The following is a 24,286-nucleotide window of genomic DNA, read 5'->3' as shown; positions in this document are numbered from 1 at the left end:
TTTCTCATCCTTTCCAAGTCATAAACAATTAACTGTTTCTTTTCCATGAACCCAGACCATCTATTGTAATGTAATGGAACAACTACAAAGCATCTGGAAAGAAAATAATTCTAATTAAATTAGTCTTTCCAATTAGAGAAAATGGTGAGCCTTTCCCTTGATTTAGAGTTATAATAATCATTTGTAATCTGATTTAAAAGGGGCTTATGGTTGCATTCATAAAACTGGGAGACATTAGGATTGACATGACCTCTTAGGTATCTAGAGAAATTATAGGTCTACAGAGGTAAGAATATATCATTAAGTCCTGAGCTGACAGCATTTTTTTATTTGCACTGACCTTTGGTTGGATTAAGTCCAGTCATCAGAAAATAATTCCATTTCAAGCAGCTGAGCATTAGTATCAGGTTTTGCTGATTCAGGATTAAGTGTACCTCGGTGGCTGAGGAGCTCATTAGGATGAGCTGTCTGTTCGCTGATGTGGTTTGTGAAAAGGCTGTGGAGGAAAACGCGTTGTAGCTGTTTCTGTCTGGTGTGTGAATATCCTCTACAGCTCGGTTTTTAGGTGGTACAGAGTTCTGTAGTGTTCTAGACTCCACTTACTGACAGCTAGACTGCAACACATTATGTTTCTACAAATGATATGGACACTTAAATGTAAACATAAACCTTAAGAAGCTTTTGTGTATTCCTAGCAGATCTGATACCCAGATATCTGTTGCTGCTAATGCACAGAACCATTTCAGACTGGATAGTGCCGCTTGACAAAGTAGATCTGCCTAACCTCCGGCAGAAGTCATAAACAAAGCACTTCTCAGCTTTTTCCGAGGACAGTGCTTACTCCTATAGGTGCTATTTTCATCCTACACAAAACACTGAAGAGCAGGAGGAGGAGCCCTCTTGCAAAAACAATGTCCCTTGTCAAGGGACATCGGGGCAAAAGCTCGGGTTTCCTCGCAGTCTGAGAGCCACTGTCTCTCGGGAGGTGCTTAATCACCATGCTGTTGTATTTGATGGGGTGCTTTTGTCTTGTGAGTCCTTTTGAAAATGTTGAACTTTACATAAATAAATATTCACCAAGTCGGAGAGAGACTAATTCTGTAGCCCAGTGGTCAGGACAGCCGGGATGGATAAAGGGACAGGTAATCACAGCTGCTTCCCTGGCTGCATTGATATTACCTCGGCTAATATCACCCAACAGCACCACTGTGGGCTCAGTCAGTGTCACCTCAGCAGTTCAATCCCATGTTCCTCTCAGGACGTGGCTTGTAGAGGGCATAATGCGCCCCAGTTTGGCTGGCGACTGAAAGAATACATGTAAAGTGTGTGCTACTAAGAACAGAGGATTTAAAAAAGGATTCTGAAGAGTACAAAAATTTGTTCTCATTTTAAAATTGTTACTGAAACTGGATGAATGAATGAATGAGATCTCTTTCAAACACCTGGGTAGCAGAGTCATCTTGAATATCACAGACCAAGGATCTTGTATCCTTCATCTGTTACAGTTTTTATTACAGAGTCCCCACAAAGTACTTAAAGAGGGGGCAAAGTTTCTTAATCCTCCTTCCATATTAGCTTGTAGGAAGAAGAAAGAGTGAGTAGATTCAAGGATCCGTGGCTCCATTGACTGTTTATTCTCTGGGCTGGGTATGGCTAGACTGTTGGACTGGTGAATACTCTACACTGAATATTCATGCAGTTGCCAGGCTCTCCCCTTTATTGCAGAATATTAGGAGAGCCATATAGCTCCATACATTCAGACTATACAATCCGAGCATATTTAGTCTTCAACATGACCGGGCTGACTACATTTCTTCAGTGAAACTAAGTTTGCCTTTGAAGCAGGGATCTAATGTTTTTTCCTAAGCAGTTTTCATACTAAGAGGCAGCTGGTTTCCTTAGGTGGTGGGTTAAGGAGAGAATCACAGCATAAAACTCTAACTAAGTGCTTTGTTGTGGGTTTTTTGGCTTTTGTTTGGTGATTGTTAAATGGGAAAAGACCTGCTCTGTGCTTTTCAAGTATTCTGCTTTTAAAAATCGCACTAGCACCCACCTCATTCAAAAGTCCTGTGGACTCTATGTATGAATGTAAAATTGCTGTGTGTCTTAAATAGCTACATTAAATCTGATGAGCAATATAGTCAAGAACATGGCTGATCATTGAGATCTACTACAGATCTCTTTAGTTCAAAACACTTATTCAAGACCTCTTTCTTGAGCTTTGTTTCAGGGAAAAGTGCTCTGCAGGACCATGGCCACGTAGTGGTATTTTACCTAAGGAGCAAACAGGGCTCACTTCCCTTAATGAGGGGCATCTGTCCTTTCCATACTTTTTCAACCTCTTGCCCCCTACCTGAGAACTCGTGTGTTTGTTTAACAGTTTGGCTGTTTACTTAAGGAAGTTTTGACAAGATAGCGAAACTGGTCTAACAACTCACTGGTCTCAAAAGCAGGGGTCCCACTTCTTTGCTCCCCTGACAGCTCCCAGGTGCATGAATCTGCCCTCAGTCTTGCAATTGCTCCGATTTTTGACTTCTTGGTGAGACAATTCAGTTCACTGTGCTGGCTGAGATCCATTCACTTCCTCCTGTGCATTTTCTGTGGCTGGTGGGCTTCACAAAACAGGACTCAAACTAAGAGCTTATTGCTGCTGAAATAAAAAGTGAAAAAAATAACAACTTTTCTTTCTTTGCTTAGCCATGTATCTGATTGCTTTCTTTTTTATCTTGAGTGTAATGAGCCCTGTTTCTGAGCTAACTTCATTAAAATGGTATAAAATACATTTTTAAAACAAGATACTGTCTATTTAATCAATTAAGTCAAGTGTGACTTATTCAATAGATAATGCACAGCAGGCAACAGGTCCACAGGATTTAGAATCAGAGTATTGAAGATATCAAGTGAAAAGATTAGAAGAAGCAGGGAGGGAGGAAAGAAAGGAGGGAGGGAGTCTGAAGATCTTCCTAATAGAGGAAGTCAGATTGCTTCAAATTCCTGTGAAACTCCAATCTTCAAGAGCTGAACTGGTTTGCCAAGGAGTCACAAGAGCAGAGGCTGAGGGGTCTGCATAGGTAAGAGTAAAGGAGAGAAGGAAGGGGACTGTGAGGTGTGGGACTCCTTTTTGTCCTGTTGATTAGTAAATGAGCTCAGTTACCTTGTGTCAGTGCATTATTAGTGCCCAGTTCCATGCGGGAAAGCTCTGTTAGGGAATCACCTCCATGGAGTTGGAGAGAAAGAGAGCAAGCAAAGCAGAGTGAGGGCATGACCTGAAAGGCCTTGGAAAGGAAGGTGGTGAACACCAAGGGGCAGGGGAGGACAGGAACTCTACATTTCCATTGCTGTCAAATTAAATCTAACATGAACCTTGCCCTTGTACAATAATCCCTTCTTCTCTTGAATCCTTGTTAGACTCTTGCTTCTCTTATCAATGCATTCTGTACTGAGTTCCAACAGTGACCTTTGCACTTTTATGAGATGTAATTCCTCCCACAAAGAGCAGGAATAATAGATTTTAGGCTTGCAATGAACCTAATATTGACAAGACACATCTATTGCTATCACAATAAAACATGTCAACATGTCTATAAAAACACCAGAATTAGTCTCTTGCTTCCCACAGATTTTAGAGGTGGAGTTGATCTGTGGACACTCAGGTCTCAGTTTCGTGTTCTACTATAAAGCATACCAAAATTTCTCTGTTTGTTGAGCTCATGTTCAAGCTTGTTAGAATCAGTGGTTTTAAACACATTTTAAATTCTAGATATTTTCCCCTAGGGAAAAAAACCAAAACATAGAAACACATAGACATAGAAACAGTTGTGAAAGCTGTAATTTCTTTTATTCAAAGACTTTCTTTATACTTTTTCTTGTTTGTCCTGGATATTGTGTGTAGTCTTAACAGAACAGAGCCATTAACAATTCTATAAAGATATATTTTTAAAGGAAAAGTTAAGTAGAATAGAAGCTGTGAGAAGAGGGCAGGAGGAACAAAAGGCAACACCAACAGCAAAAAAATCCAAGTCAAAACCAAACCAGAACAGAAGCCAAAGAACTCATTGCAGTGTAAACCTTCAAAAATCCCTCATAATTACTGATTACTCTGACATGTTTCTGTGGTGAGAATCTGCTCCTGGTGTGAATTCCAAAAGACAAGGCTATTTTAAATGTTGACCTATTTCTTTCAAACACTGTGCTACTGAAGACAAATTACTGCAAGACTGTTGATAGCTGGGTGTGCAAAGCTTGCAAGCCTTCAGTAAGAGAGAACCATTTTGCTGAAAATTTATTTCTGTTATGTTCAGCAGAACAATTCCACCTGCTCCATACTGAAAGATTTAATTTCATGTACATCTCTGACTGAACTGAAATCAGCACCTGGTAATCTTTATTTGTAATTGATTTGGGCTATGAGGTTGTACCCTTTAGGAAGCATAATTCTTTAGGTACCCCGCTGTCTCTGAATTCAGTTGGAGTTTGTCACTGAAGCCATCTGTCCTTCAAGCAAATAGTAGCTTTAATCAATACCTGCTACATGTGTAATGAACCCTGACTCCTCTGAAGTCAGTGGTAGCTGTGCTGGAGCCTGGATCACTTGAATCAGCAACTGAAAATGGTGCTTATAATCTACATCATCATATACATGTAGATATATTTATGTTACATATATATAAATAAGCAAACACAAAGTATGCTTATAATCAACTTCTATTAAAATATGCTGTCAAAACCAATAAGTATAGCATTGTTTTATTGTATGTCCTGTTAGAACTAGGATGGTGGGAAGATAGTAAGAGAATTGTTGTTAAAACAAATTCTCTTTACACTTCACCCTGTTGAAGATCAAAGATTTTCAGAGAAAATTAAAAGAATGACAGAAAAATTTTTCCTAAAGAGAAAAGATTTTAAGAAATCGGCTCCTTCTTTATAAGCAATAATCCTGGTGCTCATGTAATTTCAATTGACATGTGATTTATGGCTGTGAAAAGGAGTCTGTATAGCTCTTTCAAAACATAAAGTGAGGGAGTGGCATCCTTTGAGCAAAAACCTCTGGGGCTCTATCTGCTTAAGTGTTTCCTAAGTTTCAGCACTATGAGAATATGAGAATACTCCATTGTTAGGGAATTTTGAAGGCATGCCTGGATCAAGGAAGTACTTCCTCGTCATGCTGTTTCCTTTCCCAAACAATGTAAAAAATGGCCTTTTCAACCAAACATCTAGAGGTGGTCACTTTGTACATTGTCCAACTACAGCACAGCCATCGTAAGATAAACCATTCACTTGCATGAATGGCTCCATGTTATTACTGCTACTTCCTTTTTATTTTCATGGTGATTTTGTTTTGATTTATGTATATGCATAGAAGTTCAAGCTCCTGCATAATGATTATGTCATAAAACTGGCCAAGAAAGGAGCAGTAACTACCCCCTGCTCACAGCCCTCTGTACATTCGCTTGGGCAGCCTCACTGCACCCCCCAGGCTTTTCACTTGCTCCTCTGATGTGGGTTTGGTACCACCTGATGAGAGTAAAAACACACCTACAAATAATGGATTACCACACAAATAATGGGTTACAGTGGCATTTTACCCCACTGCTTTAAGTGTTCTGACTTTACTTCCAAAAAACATTTCAGAGGAAGCAAAAGTTTGTGTACATGTTCTATTCTTGGTTTAGCCTTGCACGATCCAAAGGATTTCCAGATAATCTTAGGCACTCAAAATGTGTGCATTAGAGTATTAGGTGAATATCCATATTTTAGTCCAGCATTGCTGTTGGCACATTGCAACAACCATAGCAAAATACACAGCACCTGAATTCAGTGGAAAGAGTCTTTGTACATACATTATAAATCTTTTAAACTACATTTTAAACTAACATTTTAAACTGGTTTGTAACCAATACTCAATGATTTGTAACCAAACTCATATTTGTGCTCTCTTCTGTGTCTTGAGTTGCATATTTTAAATTACTTGGACACAGCTATTATTTTATGACTTCGAGAAAGTGCCGAGACTATGCATTGTGTGTATCTTGAGGAATGTCATGATTATTTTGTATACTAGAGAGGAACAATCTGGAAAAAGACTTCGAAAGTCCCTTTGAAAACTTTGGAAAATTCTTGATCTGTGTGGACTTGTCCAATGTATAAATTACAATATTAGGTTCATTCACCTTTTCCACTGAATTTAGGCTTTGACAAATGCATTTACTGGGACCACTTTTGCTTCACAAAGATGCAAAAAAGTCACAGCCTCAATAAAAAAATCAATTTAAAGGTGATTTTGTTTTGAAATGGAGTAAGTTAATATTTTTTACCAACATGGTATATTTGGAATAGCTCAGTGGATTTAAGAGAAATTTGCCTTATTTTCTCTGACTTACTCATACGTAAAAAGACAGAACTGGATTCATAATTTCTTTATGTTTCCTCATGACAACTTCATTGAATTTGCAAATATTTGCTCTGTAAACAGTGCAAATATATATTATATTCGTATTTATAGGTATATAAAATTATTTAGAAATATATACATGTGGCTTTTGACTCATTTTTCTTGCTGAGGCAAAACCCCAAAGAATTTACAACTCCTTTTCAAGACAATCTTCCATCCACAGGTTCATTAATTCCACTGAGAACAATGGCAGTTTTATAAAAATCATCCCTCTGGGGCATGGGTTTAAGTTTTTTAAAATTTTGCTAATTAATTTTCTACACAAATTCTTTCTGTTGTTTGTTTAGTGTCCTTTCAGTGGTCTTTGGCAGTAACATGGCTGCTGAGTTTATTCTCTCTTGCACCCTCTTTCCTGTTAACTCTGCTTGAGGTAGAAGTTGGTTGACTGAAGCATAATGGGAATCATCTAATTTAATGCTGGGGGCTCTAAACATTTCCTCAGCAAATAAGCAGCAGCGTGTTGATAGCCTGTAAGTATAAGTGCAGTTAAATCACAGTGATTGATTGGGCTGGGCTGAAAATCAGAATCATTTAGAACAGCAAATTCTTCACAGGGAAACCCTCACTAAATTAAGAAAACACACAAATGAACAACAAAAATAAACCATTTAAGGAGTTCTGCTCCTATACCACCTTTTCCTCATTTCTCAGCCCTGTTTAGGAAGAACAACTTGATCAAAGTGAGACCTTTTGTTTCTTGAGAATGCATCTTTTCTGCTGTTAATTTATGTTGAATGAAAACTCAGAGTTAATTGATCTAAAAGTTTAGTTGCTAGAAGTGGGGGGGGGAAATCTGTGTCTTTCTCATTTTCTCTCCCTTTTCTCTCCCTTTTCTCTCCCATTGCTGGCTCCAGGTTACAAAATCTTGCCTTTTTGTAATACTTGTTGGATTCCTCATAGAAAGCATTCAATTCACTAAATTGCTGGAAAATTACCTATTTTTCTGCCAGATTTTGTGCTGGTTCAGCACTGAATCAGCTCAACACAGAATCAGATGATTACTACTGTCATTGCAAGGGAAGGAGTGCAGGATGTAGCCAAGGTTGCAGCCTCCTCACTGGAGAGAAGGGAAGTTGAAAACAGAAGGGTCTTGTATTTATGAAAATATCTAATATAAAACATGGAATTTAATGTATAGTTTAGCATAGTGGTACTTGCTCCACAAAATCACTAGGGTGCTGTGCCTGTGAAAAATTTGGATAATACCCCTGCCATATCCATGTTGCCTATTTCAGCTCTGTCTGACTAGTAGATGTTATTTTTTTGCTCTTTTTGACTTCCAAGTTGTTTATCATGTATTTTTTTATTTAAGTAACTGTTGTGTCTGGTTTTTTAATGTGAGAACATACAAATACTCTCAATGGCTCTGTTCTCTTGGCTATCCCATTACTTGTGAATGCACTCTGCTAATGTGAAGACATGACTAACTAGACAATTAAGATTTCAGCATTAATCGTTGGAAATTCTATAGTCTGGCTGATTCCTACTAAAAATATTTTCAAGAACTGGCCCACATTCTGTGTTTTTAAAAAGAACATGAAGATTGTAATATTACCTTAAGAAAATCTGGATGTAGACAGGATAGGGAAAGCTCCATAGGGGAAAACCACTTACCTCCTTCAGAGCAAATACACTTTAATAGAATAACTTTATTTCTAGTCAAAAATTACTTTGATTCTACTACTTTTGATTACTATTAACATGTGAAACTAAATTTAGAAGAACAGCAAAAGGCAGAAGAAATGTTGATTGACTTTATATGCATGGCATAAAGGTTAGGCACTTGCAGTAAACCTGATGCCTTTTCCTGGTCTTAAAATCAAGAGTCAAACACAGTTAGAAGGGAAAAAGGGATTTTACCTTGGTATTTATTTTAAGGATCCTTAGATGCACAGGTCCAGGTCAAATGCACCAAAATGCACACCACAATTCCCCCCCAAAAGATCTGTTATAACATTATAGGTTTTACTAATTAGCATATCAATCAAAAATTCCCCAATGAGAGGCTTGAATGAGCCCCCCTCCCCAAGGAACCTTCCCCTGGATGGTTCTTAGTTTACAAGATGTGTTCTGGAGAGGACCTTGGGGTCTGGGGCCCACTATCCTCTACCTAACAAAGCTTCTAAAATGTTTAGTCTCTCAGCTTGACAAACAAGTCCAAGAATGTAGGCAAAAAGCACTAAGAATACAGAAGTTGTAAAAAAGGTATAACAGGGGTATAAAAGAAAAGGCAAAAAATCTTCATGGCATCAATCTGAGTTTGACTCCTGGGGCTGTAAACTTTAGCAATTGCTTGAATAGATTCGTTTTCACCTGCAGATATTCTGCCTCAAAAAAGTTTTCCAAGTGATAGTTTAAGTAATTCTAAACATAATGTTAACTGGAATAAATGTATTCTGGTGAAAAAACATGACATGGAACTCAGAGGTAGGTGTCAGCTGAATAATCAATGTTACTGAAACTAATTTTCCTGCTTTTCACAAGGCATTACAATTTTCTAAGACATTATTGTGTATTTAGAATGGTAAATAAAAGCACTGGGAAAAATTCAACCAGAAATGAAAATACCACTCAGAATAACTTTTTTTCATATACTTTTATTTTACCTTGAACAGAAAATTTTGCAAACCATCAATTACTGAGAATGGAGGGAAAAACCCTAGCATGTAACAGAGGAGGCTTTGGTTATAAGTGCCATTTCTACAGCAGAGTTAAGCTATTGTAAACCAAACATCTTGTAGTAAGGTAAAAATATCCAGCCAAACTTTTAAGAATAACAGCAACACCAAAAACATTTACATATAAACAACAGAGAAATATTTTCTAAACTTTTAACAGTCACTTTGCTAAAATCCAAAGTGTTTAGTTCACACATCTATACATACAGACAGTCACTAAAAGTTTTGTGAACCAACCACTTGTCCACAGGACCTGCCTAGACAGTTTGTCATCAATACGAAAGGTTTTTTTATATAAATAAGTCAATTAAACTTCACAGAGACTAAAAGAAACAATATAAAATCCCAACTGTAAATAAATCTGTACATTATGGTCAGTCTTATTTGTCTGAAATCTTGCGCAACTTTAAAGTGTCTCTATAAAATGATGGCAAGGAGCAGCGTTAGCTGGAATGGAAACTCGAAGACTCAGACTCTGTAGAAACAGAAGAATGTCCTGCACGTTTGCCCTTTGAAAGAATCTTGAGGCTTGATCCTCTGCTTACTGATGTCAAGGCATTTTGAGCTGATGTTTTGAATTTGGCACCCAAGAAGGCATACAGAATTGGATTCAGGCAGCAGTGGAAGAATGCCAGGGCTTCCGTAATGGAGATCCATTTATGCACTATGGTCTCCAAGCTGCAGCGGTGTCTGATGACTCCCAGCAAGATGAAGGTGTCGATGCTGATGCCGATATAATATGGCAGCCAGCAGGCAAAGAAGGCAAGGATGAGGATAACCGTGGTCTTCAAGGCTTTGCGCTTCTGGTGGCCTTTGGAGTGTGACAGCTTGGATATGATAATACAGTAGCAAGTCAGAATTATTAGACCAGGCAAGACAAGTCCTACCAAGATATGCTGGAATCTGAAAGAGATCAGCCAGTTTTCATGAGGGTACATGCGATCACAGAGATACTTTCCTTCTACTTCACTGGTACTGGCAAAGATTATATCGGGCACTGTCAGTAGCAAAGCTGGCAGCCACACACCTACATACACCACCTTCTCAGCCAACAGCTTTCGTGGGCGCTGGCTGTTGGTAGCATGGACTATCGCCAGGTAACGATCTAAACTTATGAAGGCCAAAATCAAGACACTGCTATAGAGGTTGACTGTGTAAATGACATGAACCGCCTTGCACAGAACATTCCCAAAGTACCAGCTTATGGCTGCATCCACAGACCAGAATGGCAAGGTGATGACAAAAAGGAGGTCAGCCACAGAGAGGTGGAGCCTGTATTTATCAGTCATGCTTCTTTGCTTCTTCTGGTAGCCCATAACAATAATAACCAATCCATTGCCGATTATTCCCGTTAGGAAGATGATGGAGTAGATTGTTGGCAAGAAGATCCGGTTGAAATCGGCATTCTCATGCTGAAAGCATGGCTCTTCATAGTCTCCATAGTCACCCGAACCAATCTCATCCGTGCCATTTTCAGAAAATTCAATTAATAACCCAGATGACAGCTAAAAAAAAGAAATAAAATTAGATGTTAGCTCCTCTGCAAAAACTTATTCTATATGACAATTTGTGAAAAGTTGCCTGAACAGTCTCCACCATCACAAATGGGCAAACTTTTGAAAACCAATACAGTGTTTACATATGCATATATAAAATACACAGCAAATAAGTTTTACAACTTCCTTTGTCTTTCTCTGAGGCGTAAGATCTTGCTAAGAGTAGGGCATGAAAGAGCAAAGAAAGATAATGGCTATTCCCAGAAATATTGTAGGTTCTGGACACTTCAGTGCTCCAATCAGATGGACACTACAAATGGGAGAGCCCAGAAAGTGCCAGATGTGAGAGGTCTGTCCACACAGAGCATGACCTATCATATTTAACTCTTACAATAGAGAGCCATAAAAAAAAAAAAAAATTACTTAGAAATGCTGCTGCTCCGAAGTCCCTTCTCATTAAGAGGATGGGGTCAAGGGGAAATAGAGAAGGTACCCTCGGCTGATGTAATAAAGGATAAATAATAGCAAGAATTCCCTGCTGAGAAGCAATTGACAGCTCCACACACTCAGACAAGGGAAAAAACCCCAAAGCCCATAAAGAAAGAAAGAAAGAGAGGTGACCTTAATCAGGGGAACTCAAAAGCCCGTGGAGGGTCACCACGATGGGCCACGTTCCCTCCCTTTGTTCCCCACCCTCTGCGGTTGCGGGGCAGGGGGTGAGCGCGGCCGGCGCGGGGCTGCAGCCAGACGGACCAAGTGAGCATAGCGGTGGAAAAAAGGAAGCGAAATTTGGTGAGGGCATGAAAGCGCGTCAGGAAACCACCAACGGTTTGGGCCACCGCGCTAAAAGCAATGCTGGCGGGCGAGTGCCATCTGGTTATGTGCAGTTCCTCAGGTCTTCAGATTTTTGTTATCATGCCCTGTGTCCCACGGACCCCCGAGCTCCGCGCAGGGCGCGCCCGAGGGTCCCGCCGCGCTTCACACGCGGAGGCACCGGCTCCACGCGGGGATTAACTGCGGGCCTAGAGCTGGAACTTGCCAGAGATCTCCTTTTTGGTCCTAACTACCCTCAAAACCGAGGTAGAGGAGCTGCCCCCGGAAGAGTGGGACGCCACTTAGTTTCTCCCGGGGAGCGGGCGGGACGGGCGGGCGCTGCCGCCGCTCCCAGTCCCGCCGGCAGCCCGAGGTCTGGGCGTACACCAGGGCAAAGGGATGCCATTCCCTGAAGTCAGATCGCTCAAAACTTCATCGCCTCTTCCCCTCTCATCATTCCCGTAGTGCTAATTGCTCTACCGGCGTTTTTCAGTCCACAAAGGTGCCACATGTCACTTGAACTGACGGCAGAGCAGCAGAGCCCCAGGGAAGGAGCAGACTCCTGCAGCTGGAATTTGCAGTGGCCGCAGCTGTGCCAAGGTCCGAAGCGCTGCAGGCAGAGGCAGCAGCGGCCGGGGCTCAGAGCCGAGCCCTGCCCGTCCGCGCCCCCCAGACCCCTCTGCTGTCCCGACCCCCGCCGCCCGCAGCCTCCGCCGAGGGCACCTTTGTTTGCAAACAGCGCGCACATGGGCAGCCGGCCGCGCTCCCGGCACTTACATCCAGGCTGTCGAGGCTGCTGTCCATGCTCAGAGCCATCGGACGGCTCCGCGCTCTCGGGCTGTTGCCGCTGCCGCAGCCGCGCCTCTCTCGGTGACACCACTCGCCGCTGCTCCAAACGCGCCCAGCTCTTCTGGCGGGCCGCGCCTTTTATAAGTTGCCGCGCTGCCCCCCCGCCCCCGGGGCAGCCGCGCCTGGCTCCTCCCCGGCGGTGTCGCCGCGCTCTCGGGCTCCGGGCGGGCGCCTCGGGCCGCTCTTTGTCTGCCGCCCCGGGCATGGGAATTGCACTTGCCCGGCGCGCCCGCGGGGGCCACGCTCCTCACGGGGGCATTTGCCCCCCTCTGACTGATGTGTTCATACAAGCGGGCTTTTGAATTTCCCCTCAAGAACATTCTTTGAAGTGTGTTGTAGAGCCCTGTGTTGCCATGGGTACCCAGGCGGGCTCCGAATGAAGTCACTGGTCCCGGAGTCGTGGTGGAGGAGGAAGAGCAGAGGTCCTGTATACCATTCAAAATGCAGGCAACTCTGTCCTCAGAGTTGTCTCTTTCCCCTTGCTGAGGAGAGAGGCTCCTGGAAGAGGCAGGAAGCAAGGGCTGGTCCCTACTGAGGGATGAGATGTTCCACAAACCTTTCAGGGGCTGCAACGTGAGTGGGCTGCAGGTTGCCCTCTGAACTCTTCCGGCACCTGTGGGTTTGGCTGAGAGGTCTGATGATGATCTGTTTCAGGTAGCTGGATAATATAAAAAGAAACAACAACAACAACAACAACAACAACAACAACAAACCCTACAACCCCCCCCAACCAAACACAAAAACCAACACAAAAAACAAAGCAAAAAAAGGAAAAAAAAAAAAAGTCCCCAACCAACAAATAAACCCCCAAACCCTGAGATTATAAATGTAGAATATACATAACAATCATAGGATAGGTTTGCAAGAGAAAATCAACCCAAATATAGAGACAAACAAAACAGAATAATTGATTTTATTTATGGTTACCTCTGGGGTCTCAGTACTGTTAATATTCATGCAGGCAAATTAATTTGCAGAAAAGATTTTGATTAGCATAGTGTGTCATGTGTGTCTCCCCTCAATTTCACAACTCACGACAAAAAGTTATAGTGAGTAACTATATTGGGAATAATTAATTCAGTTATATAGATTTACTCTTTCACTTGAAATTTGAACTAGAAAGAAGAAGGGAGAGAATATTCTTTATGTAATAACAATGTGCTCAGATTGTCCCAGTAGCCCCAAGGGATGATAAAGGTGAAAGTCTGACAAAAGTTTTATTCTAAAATGCTCCTGTTACCAGTTTACATGCTCCGAGTTAGTTAAAACACCAGTTTCAAATGCAAATATTATTTTCAAGTATTTGACAAGAGTTACTATCTTACTCTTCCCCTAACAGCTCTAGAACTCTTTCACACACACTACAGAGAGTATGAGTTTGGTTATGATTAATAGCCAAATAATGTTTATCTTTAAAAACATGGTAGGTAAGAGATGATAGTAATTCATATATTGTTAGCAGGTCTGGAATATCTCATAGAAGTTGCATTAAAAGCAAACTGTAATTGATTATAACTCAGGAAATACCAGTGTTCAGCAAATTCAGTATCTACTTTGTGGTTCTATCCAGAAAAATCTGAGGGATACCATGCTAGAATTCTATAGAAATAAAAGATCTTCTCCTGAATCTCCATATTTAGATGCTAACCCTAGCCTTATGATACCATAAATTTTCTTTTAAAACAAAATTGTAATTATTGCAATTCATTCCTCATTTCCCATAGAATCTGTCATACGTTCACTACTTTTTAGACACATAAATAGGCAAACAGATTCCCCAAGTCATCACAGAATGTGCAGCAAAACATCAGATGATTAGGCAGATAAATGAGCCGATGAGGGATTTTTGTATACAAATGAGTAGAATCATGTTTAAATAATCATCTTTTACTCTTTCACTTATGGAGGATGCCCAGCTCAAGGCACCAGCAATTGCTGTGCAGTTTTCAGCAGGGATATGGTGCTGGAAAGGCTCTCCAGCCTGCTAAACATGCAAACCTGTGAACCACATTTTCAGAAATATGCATATTGCACAGGCTCTAAAAAACTAATCAGGACACGGAGCCACACATAGGGGAGGTGAGCTTTAAGAAAAGATTGGTTTCTACCTTGCCAGAAATTCATATGGGTGACAGATGTGCTTTTTTGGAGAAGTATTCTCATCTTGGAGCGGCATAGATGATTAAACACTGCTCCTTCTCTAAGTGTGCAGTGCAGGACATTAAAATATGCTGATAGTGCAGGTGATTTGTGGCAGTGCATGCAGATGAGCAAAAGACAAGTAATATAATAAAGTAGAATAGAATAGAATAGATTATTTGTATGTGAGTTCTTGAGCTGTTTGACAAGTTTGAGAGTTGCTCTTTATTGGGGTGGATAGCATGGAGTGTGTTGACATGTGGGGAGGGATGCACAGAACTGTGAGTGTAGTTACACCCCAAGCAGACAAATGTTCCCACAGCTCAATTTTACTGTACAGATAGACCTGTAACAGCAAAATACCTGATGTAGAGATGTTAATCAATGGCATATGGGACAATCACTCGGTTATTTGTGTTCATAGGTAGCCTAAGAAATTTGGAACTGAGGAATGGTTCACTGGATTAGCCCTGAAGCATGGTAGTGCTGAGTGGAGGGAAATTTGGGGATGATACCGATCTGATGAGATGTTACTGAGGCTTGTTTGGATGAAGGTCCTCTAAAACTGTCATTCACACTGCTGCTTTGTTATCTATGATCTCTTTTGTTTCCCCTATCAGAAAATCCATGTGAAAACTTCCTTTGTTGCACAGAGGACCAGTTAATGATTGTTGCACAAAGGACAAGTTAATGATTACAAAGTGATAAAAGAAGGGAGCTGTTTCTGCAGAGCATATAATTCAGAGTCAGCTACAAATCTTCTTGAGACAGAGCTAGCAAATAGCAATTTCCAAGCTTGTGTTTTGCGTTACATGTTTCTCTGGTCACAGAATTACTGTGAAAATCAGACTCTTCCTAACCCGTGTAATACATGTTTTTATTACTGAAAACATGCCTTCTAAGAGTCAAAATCCTACGTGTTCTTACACTCTTGTACTAAGACTGCAATTCCTCAGGTTGTGAATCATTAACCTATATTTTTCTTCTAAAAAGTGACATAAGTGATTGTCACGTGAGAGCAAGGTAGTTACTAACAAACGTTTCTAAGGGTAAAAATACTCTTTTGATTCAGTATCCACAGAAATAGAAAAGTAAATTGCATTTTATTTAACCATGATCCTATGTTAAATGATTTACTTTATCTGAAGGCTTCACAAGTACCTTTAATAAAGTAAACTTTTAGCTGATAAAACTTTGATGAGACCATTACCTGTGGGCAACACCTAACACAAAGGAGGTATGATCCTTGGTTTGTGTAATATATAAATACCACCATGTATTAATTACAGTGATGTATTAATAAATTGGTTGGGGGTTTTTTAGCATTAACGGAGCTATACTTTCAGGACTCAGAGAAGGTGTATAATAAAAACACATAACCAGCAATATGGCTGAAATAACTGTACTATATAGTAGGAAGTGAATAATAATTTTCAAATATTTACTGATTTTCTCTGTGCATGTCAATTCCTGTACTGGAAGGCTTCTGAAAGTGGAGTGTCATCTGAAAAATTAACAGAGAAGGTGCTCAGGAGTTGCAAGGCATCAACTTTGAGTAGTGGATTTTTCTATTCTAAAAAGAATTCCAGGGAACTGATGCTGTGGATTGGCTGCTAGATGAAAAGCGGTTTCCTGATAAAACTCAGAAGTTTATTACAATACACTGGATTGACTTAATGACAAATGGGTCTTCAAGTGGCCTGAAGTTGTATACATAGAGAGGAAAAGGATATACTCTCCCTTTTCCATCCGATCTTTCTGTTGAAGTGGGAAAGGTATCAATCTTACGCCTGTTAGAATGGTTACAAGCGGTTTGCTGGGGTTGGGTTTCAGTTAATGGCTTTCTTTGCTCTTGGTTCTCAAAGCTGCCTTTCTCCATTTCTTCCTGCCTGTGCTGCAGTGGATCAAGCCTACCAACTGTTACCCTGATCCTGGAAGGAAAGTGTCTGCCCAATTTATGGGCAGGGTGCCACCTAAACTTACTAATTTGAAAGCACAAAGACAAAATAAAACCTGTAAAGGAGCAGGACATATCTTTCAATTAGTAGCATGCTACATTGCCACAGAAATAAGTCCCCCTATGAAAGGAATGATACTTAAATATCAGAACAAAATTGTAGGAAAAAACTTAACATCAGTATAAGGCAACAAAAGTGTTATCAGCACAAACCCCAGATTTCTCTCTGTTTCCTTGCTTTTAACAAGGACAATTTATTTTGTTTCCTTTAAGTATTACCACAAGGCCAATATGTCTAAAGTCAGCACAGAAAAGTCAGCAGGGAAAAAAAAGAAGTGCTATCGTCTAAAAAGAATCATAGTGACTCTTGTGTTTTAATCCCACCTCCATCTGTGGCCTGCAGCAAATCACTTAACCCTCTGACTGTGTTCAGCCAACTGTAAAATGGGGATAACAATACCTACTTACCTACCTCAGAGGAGACTTGCAGGGATTAATTGGTTGATGTTTGCAAGGCACTTTGAAGACAGAAAGTGCTTAATTTAGAGCCTGTTGAAATTATTGGTGACACTGATCAGCTAGAATTCAAAGGGGACCAAACTCATTAAGGTTCTGATCTTCCTCCATTTGGCTATGTTTATGGGTTAGCGAATCTCACTGCATGTGGACAGTTTATTGTTTGTTTGGAAGCAGAGTAGACTAAAAAGATGCTTTGAACAACTTTGTTAATCCTTTTAAAAAACATGTCATCATTTGCATATCACTGGAGCTGAAGGGTTTATCTTTGATGATTCTATAGCAGAACATTTCTGGAGACATGCTGAAGGGGTTTTTTCCAGAATTGCAATGAGATCAAAATTATGAAAACAAAGTAAAGCCTCCCTAATTATATCATAAGCAGTTTCTTTCCTATAACCAGACAGGATTTTGACTTTCAAGAGTATTTAGATAGATTTCTGTTTAGCTATGAGATGTGCTTCTTATGTTCTTTTATGCTGTAAAGAACCATTAGGAAGTTTCCATTAGAAACTTCCAGTTCAGTTTGGGTAGGATAGGATTTGCTTCTGGAAACCCATGCTAAGAGCATGCTATATCTTAAAAGCGTATGGATAAATTAGAACACCTGTCCAGCTATTCATGCATACGTGACTATTTGCCAAATTTCATGCTTTCTTGTAGATAGCTTTAGAAACACAGTTATATTTGGGACTGGCCATTGCTGCTCCTGCCTGTGAACACAGGACTCAGCTACTTGGAGACAAATAAACTGATCAGGGTCCTGAGCATCCTGGTCTAGCTTGGGATCCACAGGTTCCTTCCAGCCTGAATTATTCTGTGACTCAAAATGCCTCCATCAGACCATGTCCTCATGCCTCTGCTACTAACAGTGCCCAGAGTTATCTGGATCAAAGCACATCTCTTTATGTTTAATTACATTAAACCTGTTTGTGCTACACAATGGAAATGACATTTTGATGTTGAGTTTCCGCCCTGACAATTTTTGATCAATATTTTGTTGAAATGGTGCCTGTGGAATTGTGTGCTTGGGATGTAGCATGTGCCATGTTTTCTTTATCATTTTCTCACATTTCTTCTACTTATTTTCTTTGGATGCCATAGTAGGCATTTATTTTTCACATGTTGTGAGCTCCTGAGCCTGTCGAAATAATTTACTTACCTCATTCGCCCACTTGTCTACAAAGTGGCACTGAAAGCAGAGCAGGAGCAACCACTCTTCCTGTTTAGCTCAGTTTGGCATCTGAAGCTCACAAATGTTTTAGTTTTATTGCATCAGCTTTGAAGTAAATTCTGGACATGTGGGTGCTGAATGTCAGCTCAAATACTTGTTTTAGAATTCAGAATTTCTCCTGGTTCAGCAAGTAGGAAAGTCACCCAAATTCAGTGATGAGCATTCCCATTGTTTCTTTTGGATCTCTCCTGCCACTATTTCCCTGAAAATTCACTTTAGAATTCCAAACTTTTTTTTTTTTTTTTTTTTTTTTTTTTTTACTGTTAGGAACCAAGTTTGCCATATGCAATTGAGATATGTGCGGGAGTGAAACTTGCCTTATGTTTTTGAGTCAGTCCTTCCCACTTAGGTAATATAATTGACAGCATTGGCTCAGTAGCTGGGATGTCTGTTGAAAACATGACAAACATTTCTAAAACAGTCAAAAAAATCTCCATTAGATGATACCAAACTTTTGGTCCTGCTGTCAAGTCCTCTATATACAGTACTTGGCGAAATACCATGAGTAAATACCCATATACAGCCTGCTCTATCCATTTATTTATAGCCAAACATAAGGATGTAGATGGAAAGCTGTAGGAATATTTATGGCAGGTACATTCCTTTCTCTGTTCATTAATTGCCAGTGAAATGAGCATGATATTACACACTCATTATTTTGAGCTGATTTGTTACGAATAGTGATATTTGCTCTTGCTGGTTTGAAAATTTAGTAGGTAGGATTTGGGGCCTAATCTTCGTAAATAATCACTGAAGTCACATAGTGGGATTTCTTCTCAGTCATTAGGTGACCAGCCTTTTGAAAGGAAGAGAACTGCTTGAAGAAATTATTGGCATGTTGAACCTTTTTTTCTGATTTAATGGGGAGGTAAATCCAATTTTCAGGTTATCTCTTACCACGTAAAGTCACATGATACAAAGAGCTGATCTCTTACAACTGAACTTGCTATACTTTCCTCTTGCTGGTTTAGATTAATTTTTAGGAATTGGAAGAGGCAACTTCAGACAAACTTTATGCTGAATGAGGCATCATCTCCATGATTTCCATAATGGCTGGAACAAAGGCTTTATGAACATCATGGCATGTCCTCTGGTTAATTCTACAGAAAAGTGGCGGCATGCTAGTGCCAGATCCAGGTCAGATCCATAGGCAATTGGGAATTCAGCAACAAAATGAGGAACTGTGGAGCTCTCACCTCTACAAGGGAAGTTGAGGCAGAATCCTTAAGGAGCATGAAGAGTGGAAGATGAGCACCCTAGAAAACTAAAGGCATTAAAAATCTCTTCCCACCTTTTCCTTTTGCACAAGAAGGAGAACTGCATTTGGCTTGTACATGGACCTTAAGGTGAAACTGGTTTGTTCCTCCCTGCCAGGGAGAGGAGAATTTACTATCTGAGCTCAGATCAGCTCTTTTGCCACTGTCTCACCAGACTATTGTACACATCACAGAAGCATCTAGAAGCTGAGTTGTCATGAATATATTTGGTCATGTGTGCTCAGTTGTTCACGCTTCAGTATGCATAGTTATGCATCAGGATACATAGAAAAAACCATCTTCCCCAAACCTACATACAAACAGAGAACAGGCGAGTGTCAGTGGAGAAGATAGAAAAAGCACCATCCAAACAAACCGTGTCTGCATGTAGGTTTATTATCACCCCCAAGGTACACCTGAACACAAGAATGGGAGTATAGGAAGTCCAATACTTAAAAGTGATGGTTCCAATTTAGCTTAATTTACACTTTGAACCTTTTCCATTTAAAACTGTAGTCTACAATCCTGTTTCTCCATTCATGAGTTCAGTGCAATTGAACATGGGAAGAAAAATGTTAATCCTTAAATACTCAATTTATAGATGAATTTGCTATTCTAGGAATTTGCCACTATTTTAAGCAGATGGTTCTATATTTCTGAGGTTATTTTTCAGTAGTGAGTGAATCTTGTGAAAAACATACAAGAGGGGAATTCTAAAAATACTCCTATCTCACAGTCTGTGTTCAGGACAGTCTGTACCAAATTATATTCGATCTTTCCTTTTTTTTTTTTTTTAACGTATAAAAACAGGAAGAAGTCTTGCTACTTCTGAGGACCCTGACAAATGTTTCTACCTGGCTCTTTCTAGAAAGATCTCTTCAAGTGCCAAGTGGGGTCATTGTAACCATGGATACTTATACTCCATTTTCCCTGTGGTTTTCTGTGAAAAACTTGGTAGGATGCCCAGTTTAAACCACATTTTGAGTTAGGTAATCATATGCTCAGTCTGTTCTTAGGCATTGTGGTTTTAAGTTTTCAACGGTTTCTCTGTGGTTTGAAAGCTGTGTTTTTTATTCCCTCTTCTTTTCTAAGCAAAGAAGATATTAAAGCAAAGTTGCTTGATAACATTTATTCCACCAAAATAATATCTTTTGGGAAGGTTTGATTGCTGTGTGGTTTAAAACTGAAAAACACTCAGAAAGCACTTTAGCATCACGTTCAATGCAAAATACCTAACATTTTACTTCATCTGGAAAGAGACTGTTCAATTTCTGGAATTTGTCAACATGCACTTAGGAATTAAGAAAGACTTGATCTGTTTTCAACATGTATCTTACAGGTCAGTGATAGAAAGATTTCTAAATGCATTTTAGTGAAAAGTAGAATACTTGGTTTTCATGATGTAGCCTGTCAACCCTCCTTTGCTGCTTGGATATAGACCTACAAATGATCTAAAGACAGTAGGAGTGATATAATCCAGCTGAGGGGAGAAACTAATTATAGATTTTTCTCACCTTTTGAAAACATTGAAGGTGTTGAATAGGTGGACAAAGACAAAGATACCCAATATGAATGAGAATGAATGAGTATATGGAAATGGAAGCTGCTCTGCTGGATGTGGAAGCAAAGCTCAAGAAGATCAGAAGAACCCTATCGGCTCCATCATATTCTGAAAGGACTGTGTTAAGCCTCGAAATAGTTAAGTTTTAATAGATCTGTCAAAATCAGGACAAAGTTGTGTGACTATTGAATGCAAATGCACAGCCACATCTGAAATGAGTAACACGAGTTGCTAGTGCTTTAATTGTCGTATTGGAGTGCAAAGCTTTAGAACAACCTCTGGTGGGAAGAATACTTAGAAGTGTGGAAACAAATGGAAAATAGAGCAAAAAGGAAGTTGAGTTTATAAAGGTATATTGTAGTAGGACTACTTAATAGCTTTTATTGATAATCACTTCTCTAGCCAAGTGAAATGCAGTAGGTTCCACTTGTCTGGACCTTAGTAAAGCATTTAATAGGATGCTTTTTAAGTGCTGACAATTCATTAAGCTAGACTTTGAGAATTAATACAATGTATCTAATATGAAGGAGGACATTTACAAAGGAAAATAACAGTGAGGACACTGAAAGGCAACCAGTGGGCTGCTGGAAGGCAACCAGGTGAGCTCTTCAAGGTTCATCAGTGGAACCTTGGATACTCTCACTATTTTGCCTTAGCTTTGGAACAAAAAGTAGTTAACTCCTGAAAATCACTGCTAGTGGAAAATGAGGTGCCACTGCTGAAATTGCGATATCCTCAGACCTGAGAGAAGTGGGAACACACAAACAGAAGAGCCAGTTGCAGGATGAGTCTGAATTTCTTCTGTACAGCTGGGAAAGCTGCAATGCTCATTGAATGCATCAAGTAGGGTATACTGAAAGGAGAAAGTGCTATTGCTGCCAAACAGAGCACTGAAAAGGTGTCTTCTGAAATATTTTTTACAATTCTTAAGAAGAAAAATGGATTCAAATGGAAGAGGTGCAGAGAAGGATGATTGGGGTGAAGTGTAGAATGGAGAGCTGCTCCTGCAAGAGCAGGCTGAAAGAGCTTCTTTTCATCAGTTCACAAAAGGGATGTTGAAAGGGACAATGAAGCAGTAGACATCTGGAAAAGAAAAGAAATACTGGGACCAGTATTGGCACACAGATGACTGGATGTAATACCATGGTGAATAGACACTGTGAAAATATAAAAAAGTTGTTAACTGTCAGAGGAATGAGCTTTAGGAACAGTTTCCCCATAAAAGAGGATTTTAACCAACTGACTGCTTTGATGGATTTGTTGGGATTGTTGACCCTAGATCAGTGCCACTATCCTAGGTTATGATCTGAAATTATGTTCCTTTGATAGCTGCAATATCTGTGGAATTTAAAATATCACATACCTGATGATCACAGAATGTAAACATTTGTGCAACTTTAATACTATACATTTTTGTTAAATTCAAAACTTTATGTCTCTTTCTTTTGGGTCTCAGGAGCTATTAGGGTAGCAAGGTCAGTTTTATGTGAGATGGAACGTGCTGCTGAGAAAGTACTGTTCTGGTGCCTAAAGACAATGTAATATTAAATAGTTCATAAAATCCTATCTTGTTCTAAGGGAGAAGCAATTTTCAGCCACAAATGTCAGATTTTAGTGTCCAAGCTATGTCAGAGTTGGTGAGCAAATCTCTGTTGACCAATACAATAAAAACTGCTCGTGTCAAGTGTATTTGTACCTTGAAAATAAGTATCTTAGAGTAAAATCATTCATGTTCTGTACTGCTGCTTATCAAAAGAACTCAATCAGAATCATTGATTCAGTGGTTTCTGACTGATTGTGTGAAAACTGCTGTTGTAGAGAAGATTCAAGAAAGGCAAGGGTTAGTCTTTGAATAGAAGTCAAACACAAACAATTCAAATCTTATGAACAGAGAGACAGAAGAGCCTTTCCATCATCTGTCTTACTGCCAGTGGAAGGTGGCTTCCTCTAGGAAAGGTAGAAATCAAAGGCAAGAAGAGGCAAGTAAAAGCAAAATGTAAACATCCAGAGCCAGAATCTAGGGGTCAGGAGGAGGTCAGTGCCTGACATGGTAAAAGCAAGGTTTAATTGTGTTCTTAGACTTTGATTTTTAAATTAGTACCCCACTAAGGGAAAGGCTCCACTTTAAACAGCAAAACTTTGGGTGCATTGTGTTAGATATTAGGGAATGCAACCATAACCACAAATCCGTTGTAAAGCTGGTTTTGTTAATTATGGCAGCTTGGATGCTACCAGAATATATATTTTCATTTTAAATACTCTGTAGAATTTGTATGCTCATTTGTGTCTGTTCCTATAAATTGGATGTACACAATGAAATAGAGGTAATGTAATAAAGAACAACAGCTTGTCTCTACTTCTAGATAATATCTAGTTGATTGCAAAGCAAAACTTGTGCATCTTCTTACACCCCAGTCAGGGGCAGATAGACAAGAAATGGCAGTGAGTGTTTAACTGGCCTCATGCCCGGTCTTTAATGTAAAGTCCCTGAAAAGGCTCTTAGTTCTGGGTAACAAAACACTGGCAAGTCTGCCTGTGATTCTTTGTAATATTCATGACAGGGAAACCACTTCCCATGCAGGTAAATTCCATCTCAGAGAGAGAACTTGTGAATAGAGACCACAGAATAAAACTTAAAAGGCAGTAAACTTCATGGTAAGGGATAAAAGGAAAACACGTAAAAATAATGCTGTATTTACAATGTAACGCATGTCCAGTCATTCCAGAACAGCTGGTCCAACACAAAGTATCATGCATGAAATAACAGAAGGAGAAATATCAGCTCAATAATTTACTTGTAAGTGCTGGTACCAGAGGTGTAATCTCCCTAGGAGCCAGACTAACTTATGCATTGGCTTTTCACAACAGTAATGTGGTCAGTTGGGAAAGGAGTGTGGAGCCAAGCACAGCCTGGATCCTGCTGTTGTGCCCAAGGTGGAGAAATCACCTTGATGGCAACAGCTTTTTATTGTGGAATGAGGGCTACTTCAGGTTAAACAGTGAAGAGAGTGAGGACAGCAGAGAGGAAAGATGAACAATAAGTTCAGAAGAAGCAAATAAATAGGAACAGAGACGGTGGGGTCACTGAGGGACAAGAGCACAAAAAGATGGTGACAGATGAAGCTGGTAGTCCCTCTTTCTTATTTTCGGTTGTCACAAAACCAAAGAAAAGCAACCTTATCCTGGTGCATGGGAAGAAGTGAAGATTTCTCAGTCAAGGAGCAGGTCTGTTTGAATTGCTGCAGGCTGAGCAGAATGACAAATGAAAATGGAGACAAAAATGGGGGCCTTAGGGGAAATTTGTCCTAGCTCAGTACAGACAGGGATAGTACCAGA

At 39.9% G+C, this 24,286-nt stretch overlaps 1 protein-coding gene across 1 annotated transcript; it reads right to left on the bottom strand.

Annotated features, from left to right (window-relative positions):
* Window positions 1-9,028: 9,028 nt before the first annotated feature.
* CXCR4 (C-X-C motif chemokine receptor 4) lies at window positions 9,029-12,354 on the bottom strand. The gene is made up of 2 exons (XM_039555507.1): window positions 12,216-12,354; window positions 9,029-10,634 (listed from the first exon to the last, which is right to left on the bottom strand). Exons 1-2 carry the CDS (start codon window positions 12,252-12,254, stop codon window positions 9,573-9,575), a joined length of 1,101 nt encoding a protein of 366 aa, XP_039411441.1. The 5' UTR covers window positions 12,255-12,354; the 3' UTR covers window positions 9,029-9,572.
* Window positions 12,355-24,286: the final 11,932 nt, after the last annotated feature.

Source organism: Corvus cornix, chromosome 7, assembly GCF_000738735.6.
Source record: "Corvus cornix cornix isolate S_Up_H32 chromosome 7, ASM73873v5, whole genome shotgun sequence".
In the NCBI taxonomy this organism is placed as follows: domain Eukaryota; kingdom Metazoa; phylum Chordata; class Aves; order Passeriformes; family Corvidae; genus Corvus; species Corvus cornix.
This window is presented reverse-complemented; position numbering and strand designations above follow the sequence as displayed.